The sequence below is a fragment of the Littorina saxatilis genome, linkage group LG2, assembly GCF_037325665.1.
Source record: "Littorina saxatilis isolate snail1 linkage group LG2, US_GU_Lsax_2.0, whole genome shotgun sequence".
Lineage (NCBI taxonomy): Eukaryota > Metazoa > Mollusca > Gastropoda > Littorinimorpha > Littorinidae > Littorina > Littorina saxatilis.
The window spans coordinates 62,348,928-62,376,010 of NC_090246.1; the positions used below are offsets into that span (position 1 = coordinate 62,348,928).

At 45.4% G+C, this 27,083-nt stretch overlaps 1 protein-coding gene and 1 long non-coding RNA gene across 6 annotated transcripts in view; both read left to right on the forward strand.

The window, feature by feature from the left end:
• Nucleotides 1–27,083, forward strand: part of LOC138959474 (uncharacterized) — a 70,592-nt gene that overhangs the window by 40,468 nt on the left and 3,041 nt on the right. The window lies entirely within an intron of this gene.
• Nucleotides 1–27,083, forward strand: part of LOC138959469 (protein FAM227B-like) — a 42,273-nt gene that overhangs the window by 12,759 nt on the left and 2,431 nt on the right. For 2 of the 5 annotated variants that reach the window (XM_070330978.1, XM_070330976.1), the window contains exons 4-16: nt 5,702–5,775; nt 6,835–6,879; nt 7,307–7,417; nt 7,881–7,943; nt 9,750–9,890; nt 10,093–10,219; nt 11,073–11,177; nt 11,567–11,779; nt 12,831–13,400; nt 15,039–15,364; nt 15,800–15,956; nt 26,280–26,358; nt 26,785–26,932. In XM_070330978.1, the coding sequence (XP_070187079.1) occupies nt 5,702–5,775; nt 6,835–6,879; nt 7,307–7,417; nt 7,881–7,943; nt 9,750–9,890; nt 10,093–10,219; nt 11,073–11,177; nt 11,567–11,779; nt 12,831–13,400; nt 15,039–15,364; nt 15,800–15,956; nt 26,280–26,358; nt 26,785–26,932 (2,159 nt within the window). The remainder of the gene's footprint in view (nt 1–5,701; nt 5,776–6,834; nt 6,880–7,306; nt 7,418–7,880; nt 7,944–9,749; nt 9,891–10,092; nt 10,220–11,072; nt 11,178–11,566; nt 11,780–12,830; nt 13,401–15,038; nt 15,365–15,799; nt 15,957–26,279; nt 26,359–26,784; nt 26,933–27,083) is intronic. The other 3 variants (XM_070330977.1, XM_070330980.1, XM_070330979.1) reach the window with 3 other exon arrangements.

Consider the following 27,083-nt stretch of genomic DNA (forward strand, 5'->3'; position numbering starts at 1 on the left):
CAGGCGGAAATTGCCTCACTGTTACAGAAGAGCGCAGTGGGGAGAGTCTTAGACCACAGCTCCCACGGGTTCTACGGGCGGCTTTTCGCCGTTCCCAAGGCCTCAGGAGCGTGGCGTCCCGTCCTGGATCTATCACACCTCAATACCTTCTTGAGAACGATACGGTTCAAGATGGAGACGCCAGCCTCGGTCAGAGACTCCCTCCGCCCAGGAGACTGGGCGACCTTGATCGATCTGACAGATGCATATTTTCACATCCTTATGCATCCGTCCGACCGGAAATGGCTCCGTTTCCGGTGGGGCGATCAGATCTATCAGTTCCGGGCTCTCCCTTTCGGGCTGTCTCTAGCACCGTGGGTTTTTACCATGGAGGTGAGACAGTTATGTGCACTGGTGAGGTCGCAGGGTATTTGACTGCGGGCGTATCTGGACGATCGGCTCATTCTGAACCAAAGTCAGACAGGTTGCTCGCGTCATACCCAGTCGGTTCTTCAAGAGGCCAACTTGTTGGGCTTTTCGATCAACCGATCAAAGTCGGAGTTGATTCCGTCTCAGACATTCACCTACTTAGGGATGTCTTTCAGCACGGTTTCTTGGACTGTCCAACCCTCCCAGAGGCGGGTGGACAAGCTCCAAGCTCTCATTCGCTCCACTTTGCCTTTCCTGCGGGCTTCCCTCCGGAAGCTGGCCTCCATCTTGGGGCAGATGGAGTCTATGGCTCCCTTGGTTCCAGAGTTCACAAGCGGCCTTTTCAGTTTGCGCTGAAACCGTATGTGAACACTCCCTGTGTGGACTGGAACGCCCTTGTCCCTCTCCAGGGATGGTTTCAGTCAGCGACCCTTCCGTGGTTGGACACGGAGTGGGTCTGCAGGGGTGTGCCGATCGCCTTGTCTCCCCCAGACACGGACCTCTTCACAGATGCGTCTTTGCTGGGGTGGGGGGCACACACAGACCGACAGACAGCGTCGGGCCTGTGATCGGCAGAGCAGAGCCGGAGGCACATCAACTTGCTTGAGCTAGAGGCTGTGGCTCTGGCGGAGTTTCGGCCCTCCCTTCAGGCCAAGCATGTTCGTCTTTTTACAGACAACATGACTGTGGCAGCTTACTTGAACAAGCAGGGAGGGTCTCGGTCCCCGTCTTTCTCGAGCAGGACCTGCAAGATTCTGGTTTGGTGCTGGCAACACCAGATCACTCTCACAGCCAGGTACCTTCCGGGGAGCTTGAACACTCTGGCGGATGCGCTCAGTCGCTCCGACAGAGTGCTTCAATCAGAGTGGACGATCACTCACGGGGCGCTGCTTCGTCTTTGGGCCCTCGTCCCGAAGCCTCTGGTGGACCTCTTTACCACCAGATTCTCAAAGAGGCTTCCGATCTTCGTCTCGCCATTTCCGGATCCGGAGGCTTGGCAGACAAACGCATTGGACATTCCCTGGACGGGGTTGGAGGCTTACGCCTTTCCTCCCTTCCAATTACTCGGCCGAGTAATCCGGAAGGCGGACCTGGAGGGGCCATCACTGCTGCTGGTCACCCCCCTTTGGCCCTCTCAGGCATGGTTTGCGAACCTACTGAGACTCGCTCACGGCCCTCCCATTCCTCTCTCACTCGTGAGGGGTGAACTGGTGCAGCCTCGTACCGGCGTTCCACACGAACAGCCCCAGCTGCTGAAACTTCACGTGTGGAGGTTGTACGGTCCTCGCTGAGGCGTTCTGGAGCATCAGAACAGACACTTGACTTGGTGCAGCGCTCTCACAGGGCATCCACTTCGTCGGTGTATGCAGGGTTCGACACTAGCGGGGGCGGGGGGCGGAACGCCCCAGAGTTTTGTGTTTCGCCCCAAACATTGCCGAAGCTTGGGGCCCACTCCGCCCCAGGATAAATTTCAACAATGACAAACCGAAAATTCTAATGCCAGAGCCAATCATTAAAAATTGCCAGTCAAAGTCGTCACTGAAATTTGCGTTATGATCAATGCCGCAGTCAAGAAAAAACACACATTGAAATCGTCGAAGGACAATGCCGCAAGGGAAATAACTCCAAGATTGCGCTCTTTAGTGTGAGAGATAAGTATCGCCTTCAAATGCCAAACGCAAAATGTGGCGACACATCCCTGGTGTAAAAAGACATGGAAATGAAGATGAAGAACAGGGTGGAGAGAAACGAAAAAAGGAGACCGATGCAGCCAAAAGCGCGAAGCGCTGTCGTAATTTCAATGTCAAATGGTTGAAAGAATTTCCCTGGCTTCAGTACGATGACGAAAAACAGACAATGCATTGCCGCCCGTGCAGATCTTATAGCTGAGAACCACTTGGAAAAAGTGGGGATTCTGAAGGTATATATATATACTTAGCATGAATAAGAGTGGGCCCCAGATTTTTGTTTTCCGCCCCAGCAATTTCCATCTCTGGGGCCAGTGTGGCCCCAGGCCAAATAAGTTAGTGTCGACCCCTGGTATGCATCACATTGGAAGGCCTGGGCAACCTGGTGTCAGGCCCATGGTTTGAACGCGTTGGCTCAACGCTCTATGCATGTTGCAAACCATCTTTCCAACCTGTCTTCTCAGGGAGCTTCTGCTTCCTCTCTGAGGGTGAGGAGATCTGCTATCTCCGTGACCTTAAGGCAGATAGGACGTTCTATTGATGTCAGCGGCGTCATTTCGGGTGTTATTAAGGGTGCGGGATTAGGTCTCGCACTCCCATGCCCGAGCCCTTGGCATTTACCTTGCCCGTTCACAGCCGCTTAGATCAAAATCTCAAAAGCTTTTATTTATCTCCCTTAATACGGTGAGACAAAAAGACATTGCTAAGATGACTATGGCTCGGTGGGTGTCTGCTCTCATTCGACAAGCTTACGAGTGGAGCCGTTTGGACAAGGGGGGGACGCAACCTGTTTTTCCCCTTGGCTCGGCCCGAGCCCACGAAACCAGGGCTTGGGCCTCCTCTTTGGCCGTGTTACGGTCGAGGAGGCTGGAGGAGGTGCACAGCGTACTGGCGCTCTGATGATGTCAAATTATTATCTCAGAGACATCGCATCTGTCCGGCAGGACGGTTCTCGAGCGCTCCCTGCCTTAGTTGCAGGGGGCCAGTTACTGGCAAGGATTTGAGAGTGAGTTAGATTTTTTTCCCGACCACCTTGTTGAAGCTATCTGCTTTATGTGATTCGGAGTAAGAATATGTAATTTAATCGAAAATGTTATTAGTAAATTTTCATTTGATTAATATACCCTCACAAGCTCCTCCACAAACTGATTGGTCTCGATGTCCCTCTCTCTCTCTGCCACTGGCTTCTAGACTTCTTGCTTGACCGTCCTCAGGTCGTCCGACTCAACAACTCACTCTCTGCCTCACTCACTCTAAACACTGGTGCCCCGCAGGGCTGTGTTCTGTCCCCTCTACTCTTCACCCTTTTCACCAACGACTGCACCTCCGCTCACCCATCCACATACATAATCAAATTCTCAGACGACACCACCATTGAAGGCCTGATTTCTGACTCCAATGAGGACGCTTACCGGGGGGAGGTTCAAAGAGTGGTTGAGTGGTGCTCTGAAAATGATCTCGAGCTAAACGTTCTTAAAACAAAAGAAGTCGTTATCGACCCTCGACGAAAGAAAGACCCCATCTTGCCCCTTGAAATAAATGGGGAAGCTGTAGAACAGGTCTCTTCATTCAAATTTCTCGGCACACTGATCTCTGAAGACCTGAAATGGGACGGGAACACCACGTCCATCATTAAGAAGTGCCAGCAGCGGCTGCACTTCCTGAGACAGTTGCGCAAGTTCCGTATGTCACAGCAAATCATGGCGCAGTTCTATCGCGCAGTCGTTGAGAGCACCCTGTGTTTTTCTATCACGGTCTGGTATGGCAGCACAACTGAGAAAGAGAAACAGCTACTGGAGAGCATTGTGCGGACAGCCTCCAAAATCGCGGGCTGTGACTTCCCTTCCGTTGCCTCTATCTTTGAGTTGCGCTCAGGTCGAAAAGCAGGAAAGATTGTTCGCGACCCCTCCCACCCGGCAAACCACTTCTTCGAGCCTCTTCCATCTGGTAGGCGCTACAGAGCTTTGAAAGCCAGAACTAGTCGCTTTCGCTCTAGCTTCATCCCCCATGCTGTACTGACAACTCCTGTAGTGAAGACGTTGTAATATACTGTAGTTATAGGATTGGGGGGGGGGGGGGGGGTTCTTTTGTTACTTAGTCCTTTCACTGCATTCCATTACTGTTCTCATAACTTGTGATAGTGGAAATATGTGCAATGTGGAATGGTCCTTATTTTTTAGGTGCTGGAGTAGTTCTGTGATGGTAGTAGTTTTGTGCAATGCGACTCTAAGTTCAGGTGCTTGAGTAGATCTGTGATAGTCTGTTAATACTGTTGTTTTAAACTGTCTAGATCATGATTATATAATTTTATGTGATGATCTGACTAAATGATAATAATTACATGTACTACTTACTTTTTAATTTTAGGTATTGTTCTAGTATTCACTAATGTTGTATTGATATTACTGGCACCCCTTTTAAACTGATATGGTTTTTACGTTTACAAGGCGACGATGTGAATTTGTGATGTAGATATGTGGCTGGTTATGTGTGAGAATGTAAATAATTGTGTGTGTGTGTGTCTGTGTGTGTGTGTGTGTGTGTGTGTGTGTGTGTGTGTGTGTGTGTGTGTGTGTGTGTGTGTGTGTGTGTGTGTGAGTTGTGTCTGTGTGTGCATGACAGTGTAATGTACGTATGTATGCATGCATGGTGATGTGTGTCTGCATATGTGTCTGGTTGGTTTTTATTTTATTTTTACCGTGCCGTGCCAAGATGAAATCCTTTTGCAAAATTGGTGAATAAATATCTTGTATCTTGTATCTTGTATCTTGTATACTTACCCGAATCACATAGTTTATGCCCTCCCGCCGACCCCGCTTATGGTTTTTTAGTTTTCTTAAAAGCCGTATGATATTTACCACGTGTTGGGTAGCGGTAGTGACGTAGTACACACCAATGGGAGGTAACTCCCCTGGGTTGTGCTCATTACCATGGCTACCTAGACCTTTTTTTGTGGTGGGGTTGCTTCCCTTTAAAGGTACTGAACTTGTCAAATCCAGGTGCACGGAGCCTCTGGGGCTTTTAGTCATACCTCAGGCAGCTATCCGTTAGAAGAACTACCAAGTTTCATTGACTTGCACCCAAAGAGTCAAGAACTGCGATTTTTTTACGAATTAAAATTTCGTACTCGGACCCGGCTGGTCTTGGCCTATTTTTGGATCTAAATTTAGATCAGGTGATCACCACATCATGCACTAAAAGACACGTCACTAGCAAACTATGTCAGACGTCATCATGAGTTTGTGTAAAACAAAATGGAGGCCGGAATCACTCAGTTGAATCGAACTCCGACCAAACACCACATAATAACTAGGTTAATTTATGCACTCGCGTGAACAAGAAACTGTCGAGCTTCACAGATGTCGTCGTTGGGTAGTTTTGGGTTTGTTTTACTACCATAGGAGGATTTTTGAACTGTAAATGCACTCAGCTGCAACAAAAACGCAAAACGAAGGCTGTGAGCTGCACTGTGCCTTTAAAATTGTTTAAGACGGGTAGCCTTTTCAGACCTTAGCATCTCAGACTGCGTCAATGCTTTATGTGATTCGAGTAAGTACATTAATCAAATGAAAATTTACCAATAAAATTTCCGATTTAATTTTCAGCCTTTCTTCCAAACCTGAGCGACAGAATGAAAAATATATCAAAGATTAGCATGAATCCGTCAAAAGAGAAATTGGTAAGATACTTGTGTTTTCTCAGATGTACTAGTCATTCAACCAGTTAGTTCAGTGGTTTTCTTTGCTAAATTTTCCATCATTTTATACTGTCTGCCCCTGATGACTAAATAGCAGCACTGAACCAACGGTCCAGAAAAGCCTTGATAGAGCTTTGTTTAGTTTGAAACAGCTGGTCATTCACGTAACACTTTTTTTTTCTTTTTTTTTTCTCTGAGATATTAACCCTTTCGCTGCCAATCAAAACTTGCATACATGTGCATTCCTGACTGCCAGGGAATATTGGAGTTCGGGGTGTAATAATTCACAAAAAATTCTAGCTCCAAACTGGCAGTAGGCAGGTAAGTAAAACTTATGTTATTTTTAAGGGAAATTGAACCAAGAATCTGTTTTTAGTGTCTAATCATGGAAATAATAATTAGTTTGGCTTATAATGATGTTTAAATATGAAATTTTGAAAAATCAGTCCGGCGCATCTTCCGGTGCCTGTGGATCAAACACAGGTGGCTGTTTTGCTTGCTCCAAGAAAGGATTATAATCACTATCATCTACCTGTTTCCAACGAATCGTCCGAAAGATCTCCCCCTTCCCCTGTCAGTATCCATAATCATTTGCACCGCCTGTAGCGTCAGTATGGCTTTGTTTTTCCCTACTAGGGCCCGGTCGACTGTCACCTTAGCCATTTTGATGAGTCGAGATTTCTCTCCCCTACCCTGTCGCCAAGGCCGAAAATAGCCTTCAGACGCAAAACCGCGTCACCATTTATGTTTATTCATGAGAATGAGGTATCCTACCAAGCCATTGGCTGCTATTTGTGTGTCAGCAGTGACGTAGCATTTCTGGAAAATCCCGGAACGGAGAAGACGGGTTTACCCGTCCTAAGGCGCTGCAGCTGCACAAGCGCATGACGGGTATACCCGTCCTAAGGCAGTCAAGAGGTTAATAATTGAATGATGTAGCTGCACTTGCAAAGCTAAGCAAGGGTGGGTGGATGGTGGGTGTTAATCAGAGTGAATGCAAATCCATTATATTTATGCTTATTTTGTTTTTTTATTCTGCAGCATGTGAAGAAAGACAAAGATCCAAGCAAGCCTAGATTTGTGGAGGTAAGCTCTTTTGGAACTTTCTTTTATCCTATTTAAAACAAGTGCTTTGACAATTTGAAAAAGGTTTGGTCTCTTTGGTTGAAAGAGATAGATCCAGATTTTTGTTGCTAATAGTCATGGCATAACTATGGGATGTTTGATAATGATAGATCTTGAGCATGTTTCATATTTGAAAACAATCAGTTAATACCCAGGAGTTTTAAATGGTGTAAAATTAAACCTAGACAGTGCCTTGAATTTACCAGGTGTGAGTGTGTGCGTATTTATGTGTTTTTGTATGCCACTTAATCTAAATACATGTACCTGTAAACATAAACGGGTGCAGCAGCCAATGAACATATTTAATGACATAACTTAGATGTTCTTCCTGACTTTTTTCATATTTTGGTAAAAACAAGTGTCTCTTTGCACATATGACAATGCCCAGCTGCACCAGTACCCTGGCTATGACCCTTTAGAGTTGACTCCCTTGCCCGGCCATGATGCAACAGAGATTTTCCAGATTGTGGTTGATGCCTCTGTCAATCTGGACAAGAAGGTGAGGTTTCGTTTGAGTTGTGTTACATGCCAAGGTAATCATTGAAGGTGAAATTTGTTTTGATCGAGAATTCACCCAAGCGCATAATGTAAGTCACATATGATTCCTCCCATGATGAGCAAGCACTCTCAACAGTCATGGTGTCTGCCGCTGACTCAGTGGGACAAAATTTGTGATTTGCTTTTCCTCTTTTTAAGTTCACTTGGTGTGAATTTGTTCTCTTGACAACCTGCTGAAAGCTATCTTTGCTTGAGTTCAGGAGTCTTGTCTTGCATGCATATGCTATCATTTTCCTACAACAGCAATTAAGTTCACCTCACAAAATGTTGAGAATGTTTTGCATTTCGAATAGGAAAACACATTTTTACTTGATTTGCCAACATCAAAACTTTGAACAAGTTATGACATTTCTTTTTGTGTTGTTAATCATTATCATTCATGAAAGTGTGAATTTTGTGTGCAGCCAAAATATGAACCAGAATTCAAGCGTCTTTTCTTCTCCCCTATGTCACAAGCTGTACTTCAGGTAAACTATGCACAATTCTGTTGTCAAATAACATAGTTACATCTATCTTGTATTTTATTCTAAGCTGTACATGTAAGGTAGTTGAAGATGTTCAGGGTGGGGACTGTTCCAGCAAGAAGGCACATGCAAACTGATCTGTTTACATCATGCTTAGGCCTAAAAAAAATAGGTGTGGTTACGGTAACCCGACCTACCCTATTTTTAGGGGCCGACCCTATAACTTTTTATTACATTTGTCAATTTTTGACTCACATGCGAAGCAAAAGTGAGTCTATGTACTCACTCGAGTCGTCCGTCCGTCCGTCCGGACGTCCGTCCGTCTGTCCGGAAAACTTTAACGTTGGATATTTCTTGGACACTATTCAGTCTATCAGTACCAAATTTGGCAAGATGGTGTATGATGACAAGGCCCCAAAAAACATACATAGCATCTTGACCTTGCTTCAAGGTCAAGGTCGCAGGGGCCATAAATGTTGTCTAAAAAACAGCTATTTTTCACATTTTTCCCATTTTCTCTGAAGTTTTTGAGATTCAATACCTCACCTATATATGATATATAGGGCAAAGTAAGCCCCATCTTTTGATACCAGTTTGGTTTACCTTGCTTCAAGGTCAAGGTCACAGGAGCTCTTCAAAGTTGGATTGTATACATATTTTGAAGTGACCTTGACCCTGAACTATGGAAGATAACTGTTTCAAACTTAAAAATTATGTGGGGCACATGTTATGCTTTCATCATGAGACACATTTGGTCACATATGATCAAGGTCAAGGTCACTTTGACCCTTATGAAATGTGACCAAAATAAGGTAGTGAACCACTAAAAGTGACCATATCTCATGGTAGAAAGAGCCAATAAGCACCATTGTACTTCCTATGTCTTGAATTAACAGCTTTGTGTTGCATGACCTTGGATGACCTTGACCTTGGGTCATGGTCACATGTATTTTGGTAGGAAAAATGTGTAAAGCAGTTCTTAGTGTATGATGTCATTGCTAGGTTTATTTGACCTTGATCCTGAAGGTCAAGGTCATGTAAAGGTCAAGGTCAAGCATGTGAGTCGTATGGGCTTTGCCCTTCTTGTTTTTTTTAAAAACCAAGAAAACGAGTGCAGAAAACACAATGAAAGCGAAAGCGCTCGAGTCGCACACTTATTTCCCTGTCAAGTAGGTTTAATTTGTACACATTGGAAAAAAAAGTTTTAAAAAAAAAGTCATTGCCTACCTTCCTACCCTATTTTTTTTTTTTTTGGTTATGTTACCGTAACCACACCTATTTTTTTTTTGGCCTTAGACTCTGGTTACAAAATTCCATCCTGATAGTCCTGCAACCAACACAATAAATATTTCCAGTACCTCAGTATGCTGCTTGCTGTTTTCTTTGGAACAAGAGCGTAATTTAGCTTTTAAAAAGTTCACGACCACAAGCTGAGTTTGACAACACAGCAAGAAAATAGTTACTTAATTTTCGTGGAGAAAAAATCTGAAAGCTACATTGATGATTTAATTTGCTCTTGAACTCATCAAAACTGTTATTACATAGCTTAGAGGATTTAACCTTGAAAAGAAATTCAAATTGTTTTTTTTTTTAATCTTTTAAAGCAAAAAATGTGCTTTGTGTTTGAGCAGTTATTTCATTTTTAGGGTTTCTTGGTCAAAAAGTGTGGGACATTTCAAGAGCATTATAGTGCAGATTTTCTTAGTATTTAGATTTAAGATGTGACTTTAGATGTTTAATTATTTTTCCTCTCCAGAAACAAAAACAAGAATATAATATTCACCATGACATTTTGTTCACTGTTTGCAGGACACTTTCTGGTATGTGTTCCTGGACAGCTTTCAGCCAAACCCAACGGCCCAGCAGAAGCTGTTCAACAGGGTCGCCCACAACTATGTCAAGCTCATCTTCTATGCAAAAAATCCTCTCTTCAGGGATACTTTCTTGAAGGTTTGTTGGTTGCCTTTGTTTTAACGCTGAATTTGATTTACTTTCAAATATGTTTTGTTAAAATTTTGCGTGGACAAAGAAAAGAATAATTTTACAAATTACGTACACTCACTGAGATAAAACCCTGAAAGGGCAGTTTTATAGATAAGTTATTTCTGTGTTAAGGAAATGTATGTGGTAGACAATGTGTTTCTTGTTTCAGGAATACCCGAGGTTAATGGCACAAGCTCTGTACGTCTCCTTCTGTCACTGTTTTTCGGACTCCTATCGTCAGTTCGGGGAAACTTTCAAGAATGATCTAATGTACCTGGTCTATGGTTGGATAGCAGGTGAGCCGGTTCAGCTTTTTTTTTTAATAATTTAACTGTATTCCGAAACTGCTATTTTTGGCTTAAAAATACAACAGTGCAACGAATTCCATCAGAAACAATTTTGAGCAAGATTGAAATTAATAACTGGGGAAAAAAACACAATGGGAAGTTATTTTTGTTTTGAGTTCTGTTACAAATACTTTTATTGTTTGTGTTGTAGACTTAAAGGTCCTTGTCTACATTTTTATACCGAAATCGCCATTTGACCATTAAAATGCTGAGTCTATTATCTACAAATATCAACAATACACCCCCTTTCAATCAAGAAAGACGAAGCCAGTGTAGCCGTTTGAAAATTCATTGTAGTATTCCAGCGTAGTACTCATAGTAGGATATCCTTATTTGGAAAATGCCAAGCGCAAAACTCCTCTCAAATCCTGTGCATTTCGTGCGTTTAAAAAAAAGCGCGGACAGCGCTCCAGTGTCAAACTGTTGCTGCACTTGTTTGGGCGTGGCTATAAGCATAGTGACATGAATTTGATTGGTCAGTATTTTTAGGCAAAGCACATGTTCTCAGCAAACAGAAAACAAAATATTGGAAGCGTGAGTCACGCTACCCAAAAATAAAATCTTTTTTTTACATATATGTTTTTTTGTATAACTTTTTCCCCCATGGTTCATTCATCATTTGACATAATTTTGTATCGAAATCTAACCATAAGATTATTGCAAAAAAGCAAAAATGTAGATGACCACCTTTAACATTTTGAGGCAGTGCTTTTTTGCATCTTTTACAGCCCAGGAATAGTCATTATTTTTCCTATAAGTGAATGTATCACCAGGTATTATTATACTTGTTAATATTATGTAGGTATCCGACCTTCACCCCGATGTTGGCTAGAATGGAACTTCACCAAACTGGAGCCTGCCAACATTAATAGCAAAGAGGACATCCTGAACAAGAGCAAGAACAAGAGTAAGTCTTTCAGTGATTTGGTTTTTATGGCTGAAACTGACACTTCTAACCTGTTGGTTTAAAACTATTTATCTATGGAAAAGTTCATGCACATAGTGGAACTTTGATTTGTTTCCAAGTACAATAATGCGGAACAAAGAGGATACAAAATTTTAAATACTTGAACGCTGAGCTTTTTTGTCACCTGAAGCTTGAGCACTGAACACAATAGGGAGCAGATTTTCAGTGCTTAGAGGTAAAATTTGTCAAGTGAACAAATTATTGTCAAGAAAAGTTGCAGTTTGTCTGCTATTGAGCCTTTGGTGAGGTGAACTGACCTGATACAAGGATGAAGATGGTTTGTGTGGGTTCATAAGCATTTCTGTAAACCAGGCTGTAACGTTTTTCAGCGGCCATGTCTTTCAACTTTGACTACCTGGACTCGCTAGTGTCTAGTCACCCCAGTCAGTACCCATCCTCACTGTCACTCAACCAGTCAGCGTCCAAATCTTCTGTCGGCTCGAACAGGAACCAGCGGCGCAACCGCCACACCACCCGCATATTTTCACGGACCATCAACCCGCTTCAGACCCATTGCAGTTCCTCTCCAGGAGACAAACAAGGTCAAGATTGACTTACATCTTTATTTTTTGTGTTTGTGAACATTTTTTTTAAGTACTCCTGCGTTGTGCTGTTCTGTGCATGCAAAGACTGATACTGATACTGTATTATACACATGTGCACACACAAGTACGTACACACACAGGCATGCACACACAAACATTCACATGCACGTTGACATCAGGGGTGGGACTTTATCCACGGATTTCCGCGGACACAACTTACAAATTCCGCTGGGGTAATCTATTTTTCCGCGTCGCATTTCATCACAGTATCTATAACTTGACTGAATGATATGGAGAGAAGTGAGGATGGAACAGAACACTGGAGGCTTGAGAATTAAATTGTACTGACTGAAAACTTCTGATAACTAATAGTCATTTTGAGCTTCAATGCATTGGGGCGTCACTTGGATCATATTGCCAGTATTGGATTGTGGAAACATGGTTCATTACGTAAGTATGCACCATTACAATGTTACCATTGTTGTGTGAAAATGTTTTTTGTTTGGTTGGGTGTTGGTGTTTTTTTTTGGGGGGGGGGGGGAGGGGAGGGGAGTGAGGAGAATGTCTTTTTTTACCTGATCCAAACGAGTTGAATTTTAGTCTCAGAATGCACCAGATTGCACAGATTTTAATGTACCATTTAAGAAAATGTTGGGGGAGCATGCCCCCGAACCCCCCTGGAAAAAAGGGATTTCCTCTTTTTTCATCACAAGAGAGTCTCACCCCTGTGACATGCACACTCATTGGCACACACACACTCACACAGGTGTGCATACACACACTTACATCCCCCGCCCCCCCAAGTTCGCACATATGTGCATTATATATAAATATACACTGTATATAATATAGACACACAGTAGGTGGCAAACGGAGAGACTGGTGTGCACAGACGCAGACATATGTATGCACATACACACACACACACACACACGTTCATATAACACAACAGTCAAAACAAGACAAATGAAAACATAAAGAACATGCCAGGTTATCCTTTCTTCCTTGAATGGTCTCACATGATGACATCACTCTTCACAAATTTCAGCGTCAGTTTGCTCATCAAGAAATTTCTCAATGGCAAGTGAGTCCGCAGTAACCCCCGACAGAAAACCCACGATCAAGAAAAAAAGCTTCACTGAACCCCAAAGGTTGTTAAAAAGAGAAGCTGTGGTCAATTTCGTGTTCATGCCAGAGTCTGCAAAAACAGAAAAAGAAAGTTTGCTCAGGGAGTGTGGATCCCTACCGAAGTTCTTCACACCTAATAGAACAGGATCCAAAGATAGCCTACCTGGAGTCAGAAGAAACTTTGGGAAAGAGGGTTCATTCGGTATGACAAGGCGGAAATTACAGGAGGAATACTCGGAAAGTACAGATGGACCGGAAAAGATGACTCATCAAGGTTTTACTGATTCAGTGCAGGCTGGAGAATACAGAAATGTTCTAGATAACAGCAAGCCAGTATCTATACAGACACAAGTCACACATGGCAGGCAGCCTCCTAATAAAAAGACGGATGACAGCAGAGATACGCCAACACATAGGGTGTCCTGGTCTGCTTCCACCGAGAGAACTGAGGAATTAGACGAGACTACACCTCCTGATAAGACAGCAGCTAGTAAGCTCATGCAAGCAAGGGTTTTGTGCTTTGAAGTGTTGCTTGGTGCATTAATTTGCATGTGTTTGCACATTGATGGTTTTCCCTTTCTGGTTTTGAGTGGATGCTCACGGGGTGTGCCAGGCACTAGTCGTGGGCTTATTGCTTTCTTGTCGCAATGTTATGCGTTTGATGCATGTAAACTCGCCGTTTGTTGGAGAAAACAGGGGTGCCTGTTGTTTACTGTTGTAGCTCCAACATTGCAATTTAGCGACAATATATGTCAGGCACGAGTCGTTACTTGATTTACTTGTCAAATGAAAGATTGCCTTTTATGGCAAGTCAGTTGGACCTGGTTTAAAAGAAACGAGCAGTTTATAACCAAAACTAAGCCGTACTTTGTGTGGCTGGTAGTGACGCACAAGTCCTCTAGCAACCAAGAAATAAAACAGATAGAACTGAAAGGGTTAAGCCTGTCAGATATCTGATAGACGATTCTGTCTGATACATGTGCCAACAAAGGAAAGTGATACAATGGTACCTGTTATAAGACTACCCCAAAACATTGCAAATGAGCTGTCATGGCAGGAAGACATTGCTTTGCTTTGAAGCTTAGTACACATAGGTAAAGAGATGAAAATGCAAATGTGCACTTTATTTGGAAGTGTCCTAACATAAGAAAGGTCTAAACATTTTGAGTACAGCGGTACCTGCGATGTGAGGCCCCACTGATGAGAGGATGCCTTGCATGACAGGACATGTTCTGTTGTATTTTCGTCTGTTATCTTGGCCAAACTGTGCCCATCACAAGAGGCAACCTGCCATGAAAAAAAAACTTTTTTGCTGGTCCCAAGGGTGTCCGTCCAGTACAGGTACCACTGTACCAATGTCTCTTCTGCTGCCTGACAATTATATTTCATTTACATTTTTTCTCACATGTTTTATTTTGTATTTATCTTTTTCATTTTGCTTGTGCATGTTGGACTTTAGTTTATTCTTAGATTAATTGAGGCTTCCTTTGGGTTTCAAGCTTCAGGCTTCAGAATCCAGGCTCTGAATGAAATAAATAAGTCTTTGGTCATGCAAAAAGCTGTGAACAATTGATGTAACAATTACAGGACTGTTAAGGTTACAATAGGATGCAGGATGGAAACTGTGTTTCTTTCATTGCATTTACAGCATATGCAGAACAGTTTTTTGTTAATTACAACGGTAAGTGATTAGCAGTCGAGAAAACTCCAAAACAAGTACATGTAAAATAAAAGTGCATGGTATGATTATGAATTACAAATACGAAAACAAAAGTATTTGGACTAACCCACACCCTCCTCCCCTGATCTGTCAAATCAGAAACAAACTCTTCCTTAGTTTCTTTGCATGAAAATTTGCTCTGAGTCACCGAAATATCCAGTAAAAAAAAATCCCAGCTGTATTCTTGTTTCTTTGCATGAAAATTTGCTCTTAGTCACTTGACTATCAAGTTACAAAAACAAAAAACACAATTGTCCCTTTTTTTCTTTGCATAAAATCTTTCTCTTTGTCACGAAACTATCCATCACAATTTTGCTTTTTTTAAACACCCACCCAGCTTCCTCCTTGTTTTCTGTTGAGGAAAATGTTCCTTGAGGTCACTGTTCTCATTGACCTTACTCATTACAGGGAGGCCTCACTCTCCCTCTCTCTCTCAAGATTCAAACTTGATCGAAGCTGTGGCCGACGCACAAAGCAGCCCCCTCAAGTCAACAGCCAGGGAAAGTCTGGACACACAGCGAAGTTCTCAGGGGAAGCAGACGGTGCGGGACGTGGCTGACACACAGCGGTCGTTGAACCCGAAACACGGAGGGAAGGACAAGGAGGGCATCGAGGCGCTGAGTCCCATCCGGGAGATGACGAGCGAGGAGGAGGCACAGGAAAAAAAGAGGTCGCAGTACTCCGTGTCCGTTATGAGGGACAGCGCGAAGAAGACTGCAGACCATGAAATGAAGGTGAGCTAGACTGGTGACGATTGTTTAGATTTGTATGTCTTGTCTGGAGGTTTTCTGCTTCGTGTCATTTCCTGAACGTAACCTACTTTGTAAGAAAATTAAAGTACAGATGTGCAGTGCCCCCCCCCCCCCCCCCCCTCCACCGTCCCCCTTTTTCCCATCTTCAGTGAGAACATGTACTTTTTTCCCTTTTGAGAACATGCTGTTTTTATATGTTATACTCTTACTTTTTCCCAAGCGCAAGACAAATTCTTCTATGAAAATTGAAGCCAATAAAATTTGAGTTGAAGGAGTTGAGTACTTGCCTGCATATATTAACCTTAACAGCATTACTCTTTCTTCATTGCTTTCTTCAATTACTGCGATTCTCTGTTTTGGTAACTACAACTACCTCTATGAATACCTTTGTGCTTACTGGTTTTTTTCCCTTGACAGTCACACCCAGCATTCACAGGGCCAGATTTCCTAAAGGCTGCGTTCAACCTGAACGGACGGAGTCCTCTGGTAGCGCATTTTCTACGCATGCGTAATCTCACTGCAGACATGAACCTTGTGGTTCGCATTCAGCATACTGAGATTGATAATCTACCACCATATCCTTTTCTTGGGTTGCAAGTGATTGAACTGTCAGGATAAGTGCTTGTATGGTTTTCTCCTGAGTATTCATATCATTAATTTATTGAATTACTGTTACTGCACCCTTGTCTTTTAAATGGGAAGGGGGGGGGGGGGGGGTGATCATGTTGCATTTGCTGTATTTTACAGCCGCATCTTTTTCTCCCGAGTATTTGTATAATTGATTGATTAAATCACATATTCTTACGTCAACTCACATACAGTACTCCCCGGTTAACGTCACTACCGTTTAAGGTCACACTTCCGATAACATCAATCAGGGTGTTGGTCCCGACCTAAAGCCTTCTTTGTATGACTAAGAAAACCTCGCTTAGCGTCACCTCGGATACGGGAACACCTCCTTTTAGGTGACCCCCGTTCTGGTCTCTAAATGCAGAAGACCACCGCTTAAGATCAAGCGAAACGGAAACGGAAAAAAATCTTCCAATTTTGCGGCCTTGACAGAATTTTTTTCTCCATATGACGTCAAAAGAGAAGTGACGCACAAATGTAAACGTCATCAGATTATTTGGCCCGATTATTTTACCCCAAAGAGAAGGATGAGGAAATCTTTCGCAAATAAAACTTGGAAAATAGTTCCCGCCAAAAAAAGTCGCTAAACCAATCAAATTGCCAATTGAAACCACTTTGAGAGTGAGACCCGTGGATGATGACAGATGTAACTGCAGTGTGCCCGCTCCCCTTCTGCAGAGACATGAGGCTAGAATTGACCTCATGTTGTAATGCATGTCATAAGCGATATTTGAGTAGTGCCAATTTTAGGCCAAAATAAAAGACATTGTTGAAGATTTGAGATATTTAGAAGCTCTCTCTCTCTCTCTCTCTCTCTCTCTCTCTCTCTCTCTTTCGTTCCCCCTCTCTCTCTTCTCTCATGGTCTCTGTTTCTGTCTGTCTGTCTCTCTCTCAGTCTCAGTCCCCTCTCCTCTCTCTCTCTCTTTCTCTCTATCTTTGCCCCTCTGGCCATCTCTCTCTCTTCTATCATGCCTCTTTCTCTCTCTCAGCCTCCAATCTCTCTCTCTCTCTCTCTCTCTCCTATCATGTCTCTTTCTCTCTCTCAGCCTCCAATATCTCTCTCTCTCTCTCTCTCTCTTCCTTTCAATTCCCCCCCCCCCCCCCCCTACTCTCTCTCTCTCCGAATCTCCCTCTTTTTAACTCTGTGTCTCTCTCTCCGTCTCCTCTCTTTATCTCTGTCTGTCATGATCAGTTTGTCTGTGTCTCTCCTCTCTTTCTATGTCTGTCTGTCTTACCTCACCTCCTCTCTCTCTCTCTCTCTCTCGCTCTCTCTTTCTCTCTCTTTCTCTCTCTCTCTCTCTCTCTCTCTCTCTCTCTTTCTAATGCAGCTGATGGTCTCTGTGTCAGTGTCAGTATGTATGTCAGTGTGTGTCTCTCTCTGGATCTGCCCATTATTACGTCATTGACTTTCAATTGGCGGGAAGTCCTTTATGGGGCCTCAAACTAAACTCTGATCTCCTCGGATAAGATCAATTTTTTCTACTGAAATTGATCTTATCCGAGGATCGGTTAACGTGTCCCTCGGATAAGATCACGAAATGTTTTGGTCCCAAGGGGGGTCACCTTATCCGAGGAGTACTGTATATAGCAATTAACTTCAGTTTGATGCTTAGACATTGAAGTACTGACCCTGGTAACAGGGGGAGGTAACTCCCAAACAAAAACAAAGCCTTGTTGGCAAATTAATGGTAGTTACCTCCCCTTACCGGCAGCCCGCACATACGCGGAATAGGCTACCGGTATATTCATTCCAACACTTCAACATGTGTGCTACAGACGTGCTTGAGTACTCAGGCTTTTTCAGCCTCTGGCCACTTTTTATAGGAAGGCCATTGACCCTACGTATGCTTTAGGATTATCTTGCTACTGTTTTGGTGAGAATGTTCCTTTTCTAACCTTTGTATTCTGGCTTCTTTTCGCTTTGCCACTTGTAAAATTTTTCTCCTTGGTGTTTATTTCACAGGGTGTTTTGGTTTCAAAATGGCGGACAAGAGTAAAAGCTCTGCCAAGCAGGTGTCAGTTTTATCTTCTCCGCCGGGCAGTCTAGCGAAATCTAAAGCCAATTCTAAGACTAGTCCCTTCCTAAGGATAAGGTTGCTTCGCCTTGTGTTAAACCATCTGTGGTTAAGGTCTTTAACCCTGAGACAAACGAATCCGTGCAAGTCGAGTTTGACCGCTCGGGTGGTTACTCCTGTACTTTCTCCTACCCCTGTTTCGCAGGCGAGCCAGAATGTCATTAGAGATAAATTGTTTTCCATGCTTTCTTCCTTTAAGGCAGAGATGATGGACATGCTCGCATTTGAGCGAGTTGTAGCTTGTTCGACGACTGCCTCTTTGCCCCCCGGGGTTGGCGATGCTTCGTCTCTCTCTAGGCTTCGGCCTTCAGCTACTATCACGTCTGCTGACGTCGGTCCCAGTTTGTGAGGTACGTCGACTTGCTCTTCCGGTTTTCCGGTAGAGTATGGTCAACCAGCACCGCCTACGTTCAACGCTTCGGCGTTTGTGGGCGGTGTTTGCGAGGACTCTCGGTCGTACAGCGCTTCGGCACTTACCGGGTTTCCTCGAACACCTGTTTCCTCTGTTCCGCTTCGGTGGTTCAGGCCGGACATCAGGTAACTGCTCCTGTTATGCTTGCGTTCAATTCGGCACCTGTGAGGAGGAGCGGTGAAGCGTGTCAGCCTGTTTCTCCCGGTTCCGCTTCGGCGGCTAGACCTACAGGAGACGGGCAGCAACAAATTCTGCGCACGATGCTCTCGTGGCGGTTGATGTTGTCAGCAATTATCGGTCTTCTACTTCCGGTTCCGCTTCGGCAGTTCAGGATTTTGGGAACGACCAGCACCGCCTACGTCCAGCGCTTCGGCGTTTGTGGGCGGTGTTTGCGAGGACTCTCGGACGTACAGCGCCGAAGCGCTTACCGGTTTTTCTCAAACACCCTTTGTCCCCTGTTCCGCTTCGGTGGTTCAGGCCGGACATCAGGTAACTACTCCTGTTATGCTTGCATTCAACTCGGCACCTGTGAGGAGGAGCGGTGAAGCGTGTCAGCCTGTTTCTCCCGGTTCCGCTTCGGCGGTTCAGACCTACGGGAGACAGGTAGCAACAGATTCTGCGAACGACACTCTCGTGGCGGTTGACGTTGTCGGCAATTATCGGTCTTCTACTTCCGGTTCCGCTTCGGCCGTTCAGGATGTTTGTAGAAAGACCACAGCAACTTCCGGCCTCAACCCTGCTGGGTTTCCGGTGGTTGCTGTCGACGGACCCCTGTCCACTACTTCCGGTTCCGCTTCGGCGGTTCCGGCTTGTGGTAGACAAAACGCAGCAGCTTCTGCTCGTAGCGCTTCGGTGTTTCCGGTTGCTGTTGCACAGGGGTACCCGTCTGCTACTGCTGGTTCCGCTTCGGTGGTTTTGGGTTTCGGTAGCGCCACTACAGCGCATGCTTCGCACGGTGCTTCGGCGCTCTGGGTTGGCGCTTTTCAGCCGAGAGCTCCCGTTTCCGCTTTGACGGTTCGGGGTTTCTGGCTGTCAGGCTGTGGCACCTGACACTTATGGCGTTTCCACTTCTCAGCGGCCGAGTTTCCGGTGGTTGCTGTCGACGGACTTCTGTCCTCCACTTCCGCTTCGGCGGTTCCAGCTTGTGGTAGACAAAACGCAGCAGCTTCCGCTAGTAGCGCTTCGGCGTTTCCGGTTGCTGTCGCACAGGGGTACCTGTCTGCTACTGCTGGTTCCGCTTCGGCGGTTTTGGGTTTTGGTAGCGCCTCTACAGCGCATGCTAAATTTGCACAGTGCTTCGGCGCTCGGGGTTGGCGCTTTTCAGCCAAGAGCTCCCAGTTCCGCTTTAACGGTTCGGGGTTTCTGGCTGTCAGGCTGTGGCACCTGACACTTATGGTGTTTTCGCTTCTCAGCGGCCGGGACACGTTGCGTCCGGCGCTTTGGGGCAGTCATTTTCAGCTTCGGCCAATGACGCTTCCGGGATTTTGGATTCCGATTATCTTCCGGAAGACTATCCCGTTGACGCGCATGAAGGAATTGATGATGATGTGAACGGTGACGACTCTTTTTCTGAGATTGATCCCCAAATTCGCATTCCTGGTCAACTTCGGGCTACTTTGGACTTAGCAGCTGAGGCTACTTCACACTGCGGGTGATTTTCTCGGAGCACGGGAGAGTTCGGCGAAGTTTCGCTTCGTGGAATCTCTGTCAGTTGCCTTCGAGATGGCTCGGGTCTTGGGCACTGATGCTCTACCCCCCGTGCCTTTACTCACCGCCCATGACAATGCACCTGCCTCAGTGCACCCTTCCTCACAGCAGGACGCTTACCTCCCGTTTGTGAATCAGCGTAAATCACGCTTACCTGGCAACCTGAGGAATCTTATGTTATATGTTATATGAAGTCTTATATCGCGCGCGTATCTCCAGACTCGGACTCAAGGCGCAGGGATCTATTTATGCCGTGTGAGATGGAATTTTTTTACACAATACATCACGCATTCACATTGACCAGCAGATCGCAGCCATTTCGGCGCATATCCTACTTTTCACGGCCTATTATTCCAAGTCACACGGGTATTTTGGTGGACATTTTTTTTATCTATGCCTAACCAATTTTGCCAGGAAAGACCCTTTTGTCAATCGTGGGATCTTTAACGTGCACACCCCAATGTAGTGTACCTTTGCCCTTCCGCGAGCTCCTCTTCCGGTTACACCGGAATTGGCCAGCTTGTGGCAAAATGGCTACAGCAAGGAGAGACCTTCCGGTTGTACCGAGCAAGGCCTCTTGGGCATAGAGGAAAGTGGCCGGTTCTCTCTTGAATTGGCTTCAGTGTCCGAGACTCTGATTCGTTCCTTGTCTCGTTCCATTACATCGTCTTTGGAACCCTTTAGGTTCAGAGACGATGCAGTGGAAAAGGATGCAGCTATTCTGTTCGCAGCTTTGGCTAAGGTTACTGCAGAACAGATGGCCACTTCAACCAAACTTTATTCGCAAGCCGTTTTCTGGCTTCGCGAATCTTTGTTGAATGGCTCACGGCTCACAGAGAAGTCTACTGTAGATTCTCTTCGAGTCTCAGGAGGCCTAGGACCTTCACTTTGTGAAGTTGTCCGAGTTGGCAGTTAAACAACACCAACAGAAACGGAGCGTTTCCGCTCCTGCCTCTTCATCGAACACTTCTAGTCAGAAGGCTAGTCAGCTGGTAGGGGCCGCTCTCGTTCGCGCCCCTCTCGTTCGCGCCCCTATCCGCTGACCAGAGCTCCGTCCAATTTCAGATTCCCTGCCAATCCGGAAGCTTGTTCCGTGATTCAGGCAGAGATTCTCCTTTTATTGCGGAAGCAAGCTGTAGAAGAGGTAGTCGATGGCGACCGGTCTTGGATTTATCTCTGTTGAACGTTTTTCTACGGAAAATCAGATTCACGATGGAGAAGCCAACGTCCGTCAGGGAGTCACTCCGTCCTTCGGATTGGGTGACCTTCATTGACCTGACGGACGCTTCCACATTCTGCTGCACAGGTCAGACCAGAAATGGCTACGTTTCCTGTGGGGCGACAGGGTGTTATAGTTCAAGGCGCTCCCTTTTGGGCTTTCACTCGCTCCTTGGATTTTCACCATGGTGGTGCGCCAGTTTTGCGCACTAGTCCGGCAGCAGGGAGTTCATCTCAGAGTTTATCTGGACAACTGGTTGATTTTGCATCGACAAGAATCCCTTTGCCACCGTCACACCCAGCTTGTTCTGCAACAAGCACAGGATCTGGGGTTTCGGTCAACCGGGCGAAGTCAGACTTGATCCCCTCACAAACGTTCAGCTATCTGGGCATGGTCTTCGATACCCGCGATTGGACGGTACGTCCCTCTCAGCGGAGGATCGACAAGTTACAAGACCTTGTGACTTCTTTGTCAGACCTTCGATTCGCACCAGTCAGGGTTCTGACGTTGATCCAAGGCCAGATGGAATCCATGTCTACTCTGATTCCTCTCGGCCGAGTTCACAAGCGCCCATTTCAGGCGGCGCTGAACTCAGCCTGGGATCCGGCCTCTCAGGGGTGGAACGTGACCGTTCCACTTCTCGGCTGGTTCCGGGAGACCACTCGTCAATGGTTAGACACGCACTGGTTGACACAGGGTGTTCCCATTGCTCTTCCGCCTCTGGAGATGCATCTTTTTTCGGACACGTCTCTGCAGGGTTGGGGGGCCCATCTCGATGGTCGCACGACCTCGGGTCTTTGGACTCCGACTCAAAGGTTGTCGCACATCAACCTTCTCGAACTCGAGGCGTTTTTTTGGGGGGCCTTCTCAACTTCGTCTCCCTTCTTCAGGGCAAACACGTGTTGGTTCACACGGACAACACTACGGTTGCCGCGTATCTGAACAAACAGGGAGGTCACGGTCTCTACCTCTGTCCATCAGGGCTTGCGAGATCCTTTCTTGGAGCTTCCAGCACAAGATTGCGATCTCCGCAAAATATCTGCCAGGTCGACGTAATGTTCTCGCCGACTCTCTCAGTCGGTCATCACAGGTCCTCCACACGGAATGGACGATCTCCCATCAGGCGCTCCTGCGCCCCTGGGTTCATGTGGAGAAACTATTCATAGATCTGTTTGCCACACGGCCTCTAGCCGTCTGCCGATGTTTGTGTCTCCGTATCCAGATCCGGAGGCATGACAAGTTAACGCCATGGAGATAGACTGGACAGGGATGAGAGCTTACGCTTTCCCTCCCTTCCCTCTACTCAGCAGAGTTCTGAGGAAGGCCGACCTAGAGCGTCCATCTCTGATTCTGGTCGCTCCTCTTTGGCCGAGCCAACACTGGTTCCCAGATCTCTTGCGCCTCGCCAGCGGTCCTCCGATCCCGCTCGCTCTCAAAAGAGGAGAGCTTCTGCAGCCCAGGACAGGGGTTCTGCACGAGAACCCTCAGCTCCTGGCTCTGCACGGCTGGACACTGTTAGGAGATCACCGAGGCTCTCTGGAGCTTCAGATCTCAATCTCAACCTTGTCCAGATGGCGCACAGGAGCTCTACAGCTTCTGTGTATTCTTCTCACTGGTTGTCTTGGACCCAGTGGTGTGGGATTAACGGGTTAAATCCCGTTTCTCCCCTTTTTATGGAGGTGGCTAATCACCTTGCGTGTCATTCTGGGCCATTCTGCGTCTACTCTCAGAGTACGACGCTCTGCGATTTCCGTAACGCTCAAACAGCTAGGACGCTCCATTTCCTTAGAAGGCGTTATCGCAAGTGTTATAAAGGGTTCCGCTCTCAGTTCCGCAGTGACAAAAGCTTGGGCCGCTTCTTTGGCGGTTCTTCGAATCTCTGACGTTCTCAGAGCCGCTTACTGGGCGTCTGAGGATGTATTCTTGAACTACTACCTGCGGGACATCTCCAGTACCCGTCAGGATGGTAGCAGTTGCTTACCAGCCATGGTTGCCGCAGGCCAGAGACTTACTAGAATTTAATGTGAGTTTCCCGCCACCTTTAGTTAGTAGCAATATGTGTGAGTTGACATAAGAATATATGATTTAATAGAAAATTTCAAAAATAAATTTTCATTTAATCAATATACTTACTCAACTCACATATTATTCCCCCCTCTGCTTCTTTCTCTCTGTAAACGTGTAGGGCTAGTTATTTTTAGGTAACTTACCCAACAACCAAAATCACTTACCCAACAACGTGCCTGAATCCTCGATAGCTCACAGGTTGATGAGTTAGATTTGAGGGAACTACTTTAGCGATTAAAAAGTTCCGAACGCTCCAATGTACGAAATATACATCTCTAGACCAAACAATACAAACATACTGCATTTAAACTGGCAACTACAGGCTTGAACACATTAATCTCCATATAAAATCCCCTAAATCCAAATCTAACGACCAGTGCAGAGAAACTCGCTTTAGATCTCTTATGAGTGCAAGCAAACTCCCAAGGCAAGTAACTCTCGTACTCTGTCTTGCGACAAGAGTAGTTCCCCCTCCAAATTTTCTGAACTGAGTTGCTTGGACAAAAGACTGCCATCCGACGGTTAGTTTTCGACAATATTTCATTTTATAAACAGATCACACGCAACCAAATGCACACATCTCATCAATTTAAAGAACATACAGCGGTTTCATACACTATTTTGCCCCAGAAAACTGAACTTCATACAGTTTTTAACGTTGGAACACGGGTGCAAAAGTTCGTCTGCTTGTCCCATTCGAAGAAAGAACATTTCCTGAGCGATATCAAAACATGAACAGAACACACACTATCTGCCTTTACCGCCACAGTAGAATAACAACATAACTGTGTACTTGATTTTTAGTCCAAAACAGGGAAACTGACAAGAAGTGTTAACAGAATTGATTGATTTTCCCTTAACTATACAACCGCGCATTATTCAATCGCCTGCGCAGGTAGACTGGTTGAGTGAATAGGATTTGATCAAACTTACGCACAAAAACTCCTCTTTTCTTTGAATAACTGAAGAAAGGAGGAATAAAGAGGTTATATACCTCGTCTCAGTGATTATTAAAAATAATGGTCTCAGTTCGCGGTCATGAAAAAGCTCGCTGAAGCTCGCATTTTTCATGATCCGCTAACTTCGACCATTATTTTTAATAAACACCGAGACTCGGCATGTAACCTCTATGTAAATACCCTCCCAACCTGCCCCGCAAACGTTGTATAATGTTTTGAAGGTGGTGTTTTCAGTGGGGAATGAATATACCGGTAGCCTATCCCGCGCATGTGCGGGCTGCCGGTAAGGGGAGGTAACTACCATTACCTTGCCAACAAGGCTTTGTTTTTGTTTGGGAGTCTTCTTCTTCTTTTCGATCGCCGATCACACTTGGAGTCCAGATCTTGAGATATAATTAGTGGTCCTCTGCAGCGCAGCCACTGGCCCGTACAGCTTGTTGTGCAGGGACTCCGGCAATGGCCAGATTTCCTCTCTCAGCACCTGGTGGTTCCTGCAGTCTCGTAGGATGTGGGCTGTGTCCTGGCTCCACAAGATGAGATGAAGGGACCTCCAGTAGCTGAGGGTGGACTCCTTCGAGGCGCGGAGCCCGGCGCTGCACCTGCCTGGTGGATCCTCACAGGGCGAGCACCATTACTGTCAATTCTGTCTCCAAGTGTCATAATGGCAGTTGATGCGTAGTGTTGTGGTTTGTTGGAGTGCGCCGTGCGGCCCAACACATACGTCTTCAGCACTCGAGGTTTCTGTCAGGGTTACCTCACCCTTAGCTCATGGCCCTAGGACCTGCCCTGTGAGCACAAGGTTGGTCCATATTAGTCTGGCCTCTACCCTTCGTCCTGTCCAGCTTGGGAAGCCAGGAGTTTACACTCCCGCTGGCATAGCTCTTAGGGTCACCGAGACATGCAAACCACCACACCACATTAAGGAATGGACCGTGTGGTGGTTGTTTGGAAGTTACCTCCCCCTGTTACCAGGGTCAGTACTTCAATGTCTAAGCATCAAACTGAAGTTAATTGCTATATATGCGAGTTGAGTAAGTATATATTAATTAAATGAATTTTTTGTTGTTGAAATTTTCGAATTACTGCACCCTTGTCTTTTAAAGGGGGGTGGGGGGTCATGTTGCATTTACAGGCGCATCTTTTTGTTATACCCTTGTACCCCTGCGGCTTATCCACTGCTAGCGTCTTATCTGTGGCCAATAGTTAAAAAAAGCTTTGAAATTGACAATTCGTGTGATTACTTGCTGAGTCAACACTAGCCATGCCCAAAACGAAGCAAGCTGCATTTTCCAGTTTACTATTTAGGCGAAATAAGGTATCGGCCCGAGCACAAAAAACATGATTTACAGTTGCTCTCCCGTCAAGGGAAGAAGCTTCAGGCTTGAGAGAAGGCAGAGGTAGGGGCAGCAGCCGACACAAGTGAAGCAGACGAATTTACTGACTCCGAAGATGATGTCACATCCTGACTGCGCTCTGTTTGTTTCGGACGAAGAGGCATATCATTTCTCAAGCTTTTCCAATGACAAAGACTAAGATGTGCAAACATTCCCCTGAGATACTATTGTATGTATCTCCTGCTGTGGGGGGGGAGGGGGCGGTGTTTATGTTTGTATCGCCTTGTAGGTCATAAAATACGGTATTCAATTTTTGTTATCTTTATTACTTACAACTGTGGACAGCATATAACATTTGTGACGTTGACTATTACCTGTTACTGTTGCTACTTTTTTCCTCAACAAATTTAAGTCAGGAGAAGCAGAACAGTCGTATTCCATGCCCATGATCTCAATTGTATTAGTGCTGCCATTGAATTCCTTAACCTCAATCACTATTGATGCTCCTACATACCAAGATGTCATCAAGCAGTCATCCAGAACTGTCGGGACCATTGGGAAACAGTTCCAAGAGTAAGTGCTTGCTTTTGCAGTGAAACCTGTGTTTTAAGACCCGCATCTTGTAGAATTAATTCTTATAAAGGAAGGAGGCTTTTAGGTGGGGGGTGGGGTGGGTCTTAATACAGATTTCAGTGTTCTTTTCTGTATATTTATCAACTTTGAATGCATTATTATGTCGGCTTTTTTTTTAGACGCATGACTTGACGTTGTTGTTGTTGGGTGATTTTTGTTGTAAAAATAAAAGACTGTTAACTCTCTCTGTGTGTGTGTGTGTGTGTGTGTGTGTGTGTGTGTGTGTGTGTGTGTGTGTGTGTGTGTGTGTGTGTGTGTGTGTGTAAGCTTTTGTACTCCCAACATGGAAAAGTTGAGGATAATTTCAGCGAAATCACTGGCAACAACAAATACACCCCAAAATAAGTGTTCTGCTTTGGTTGCCAGGATGTTTGCCAAGAACCAGAAGGAAACGGCTACATTCCTGAAACGGGAAAGAAAAGTGTTGCGAGAACACCGCAGGCGGGAAAACGCCCTCCTCGCCAACAAGCCTGAGGTCAAGCGACTAAGTGATCTCCTCGTCCTTGATCAGGGGGTAAGGGCTTCAACAATTTCATGCGCTGTAAATGCATGTGTGTTTATTTGTGAAAAACTAGCCTTGATTTAAGATTAAAAGCTGGTTTTTGGGTACGACTGTGTACATTAGTATCGGTTAAAATGCTTTGGATAATGAGGAACATATCAGC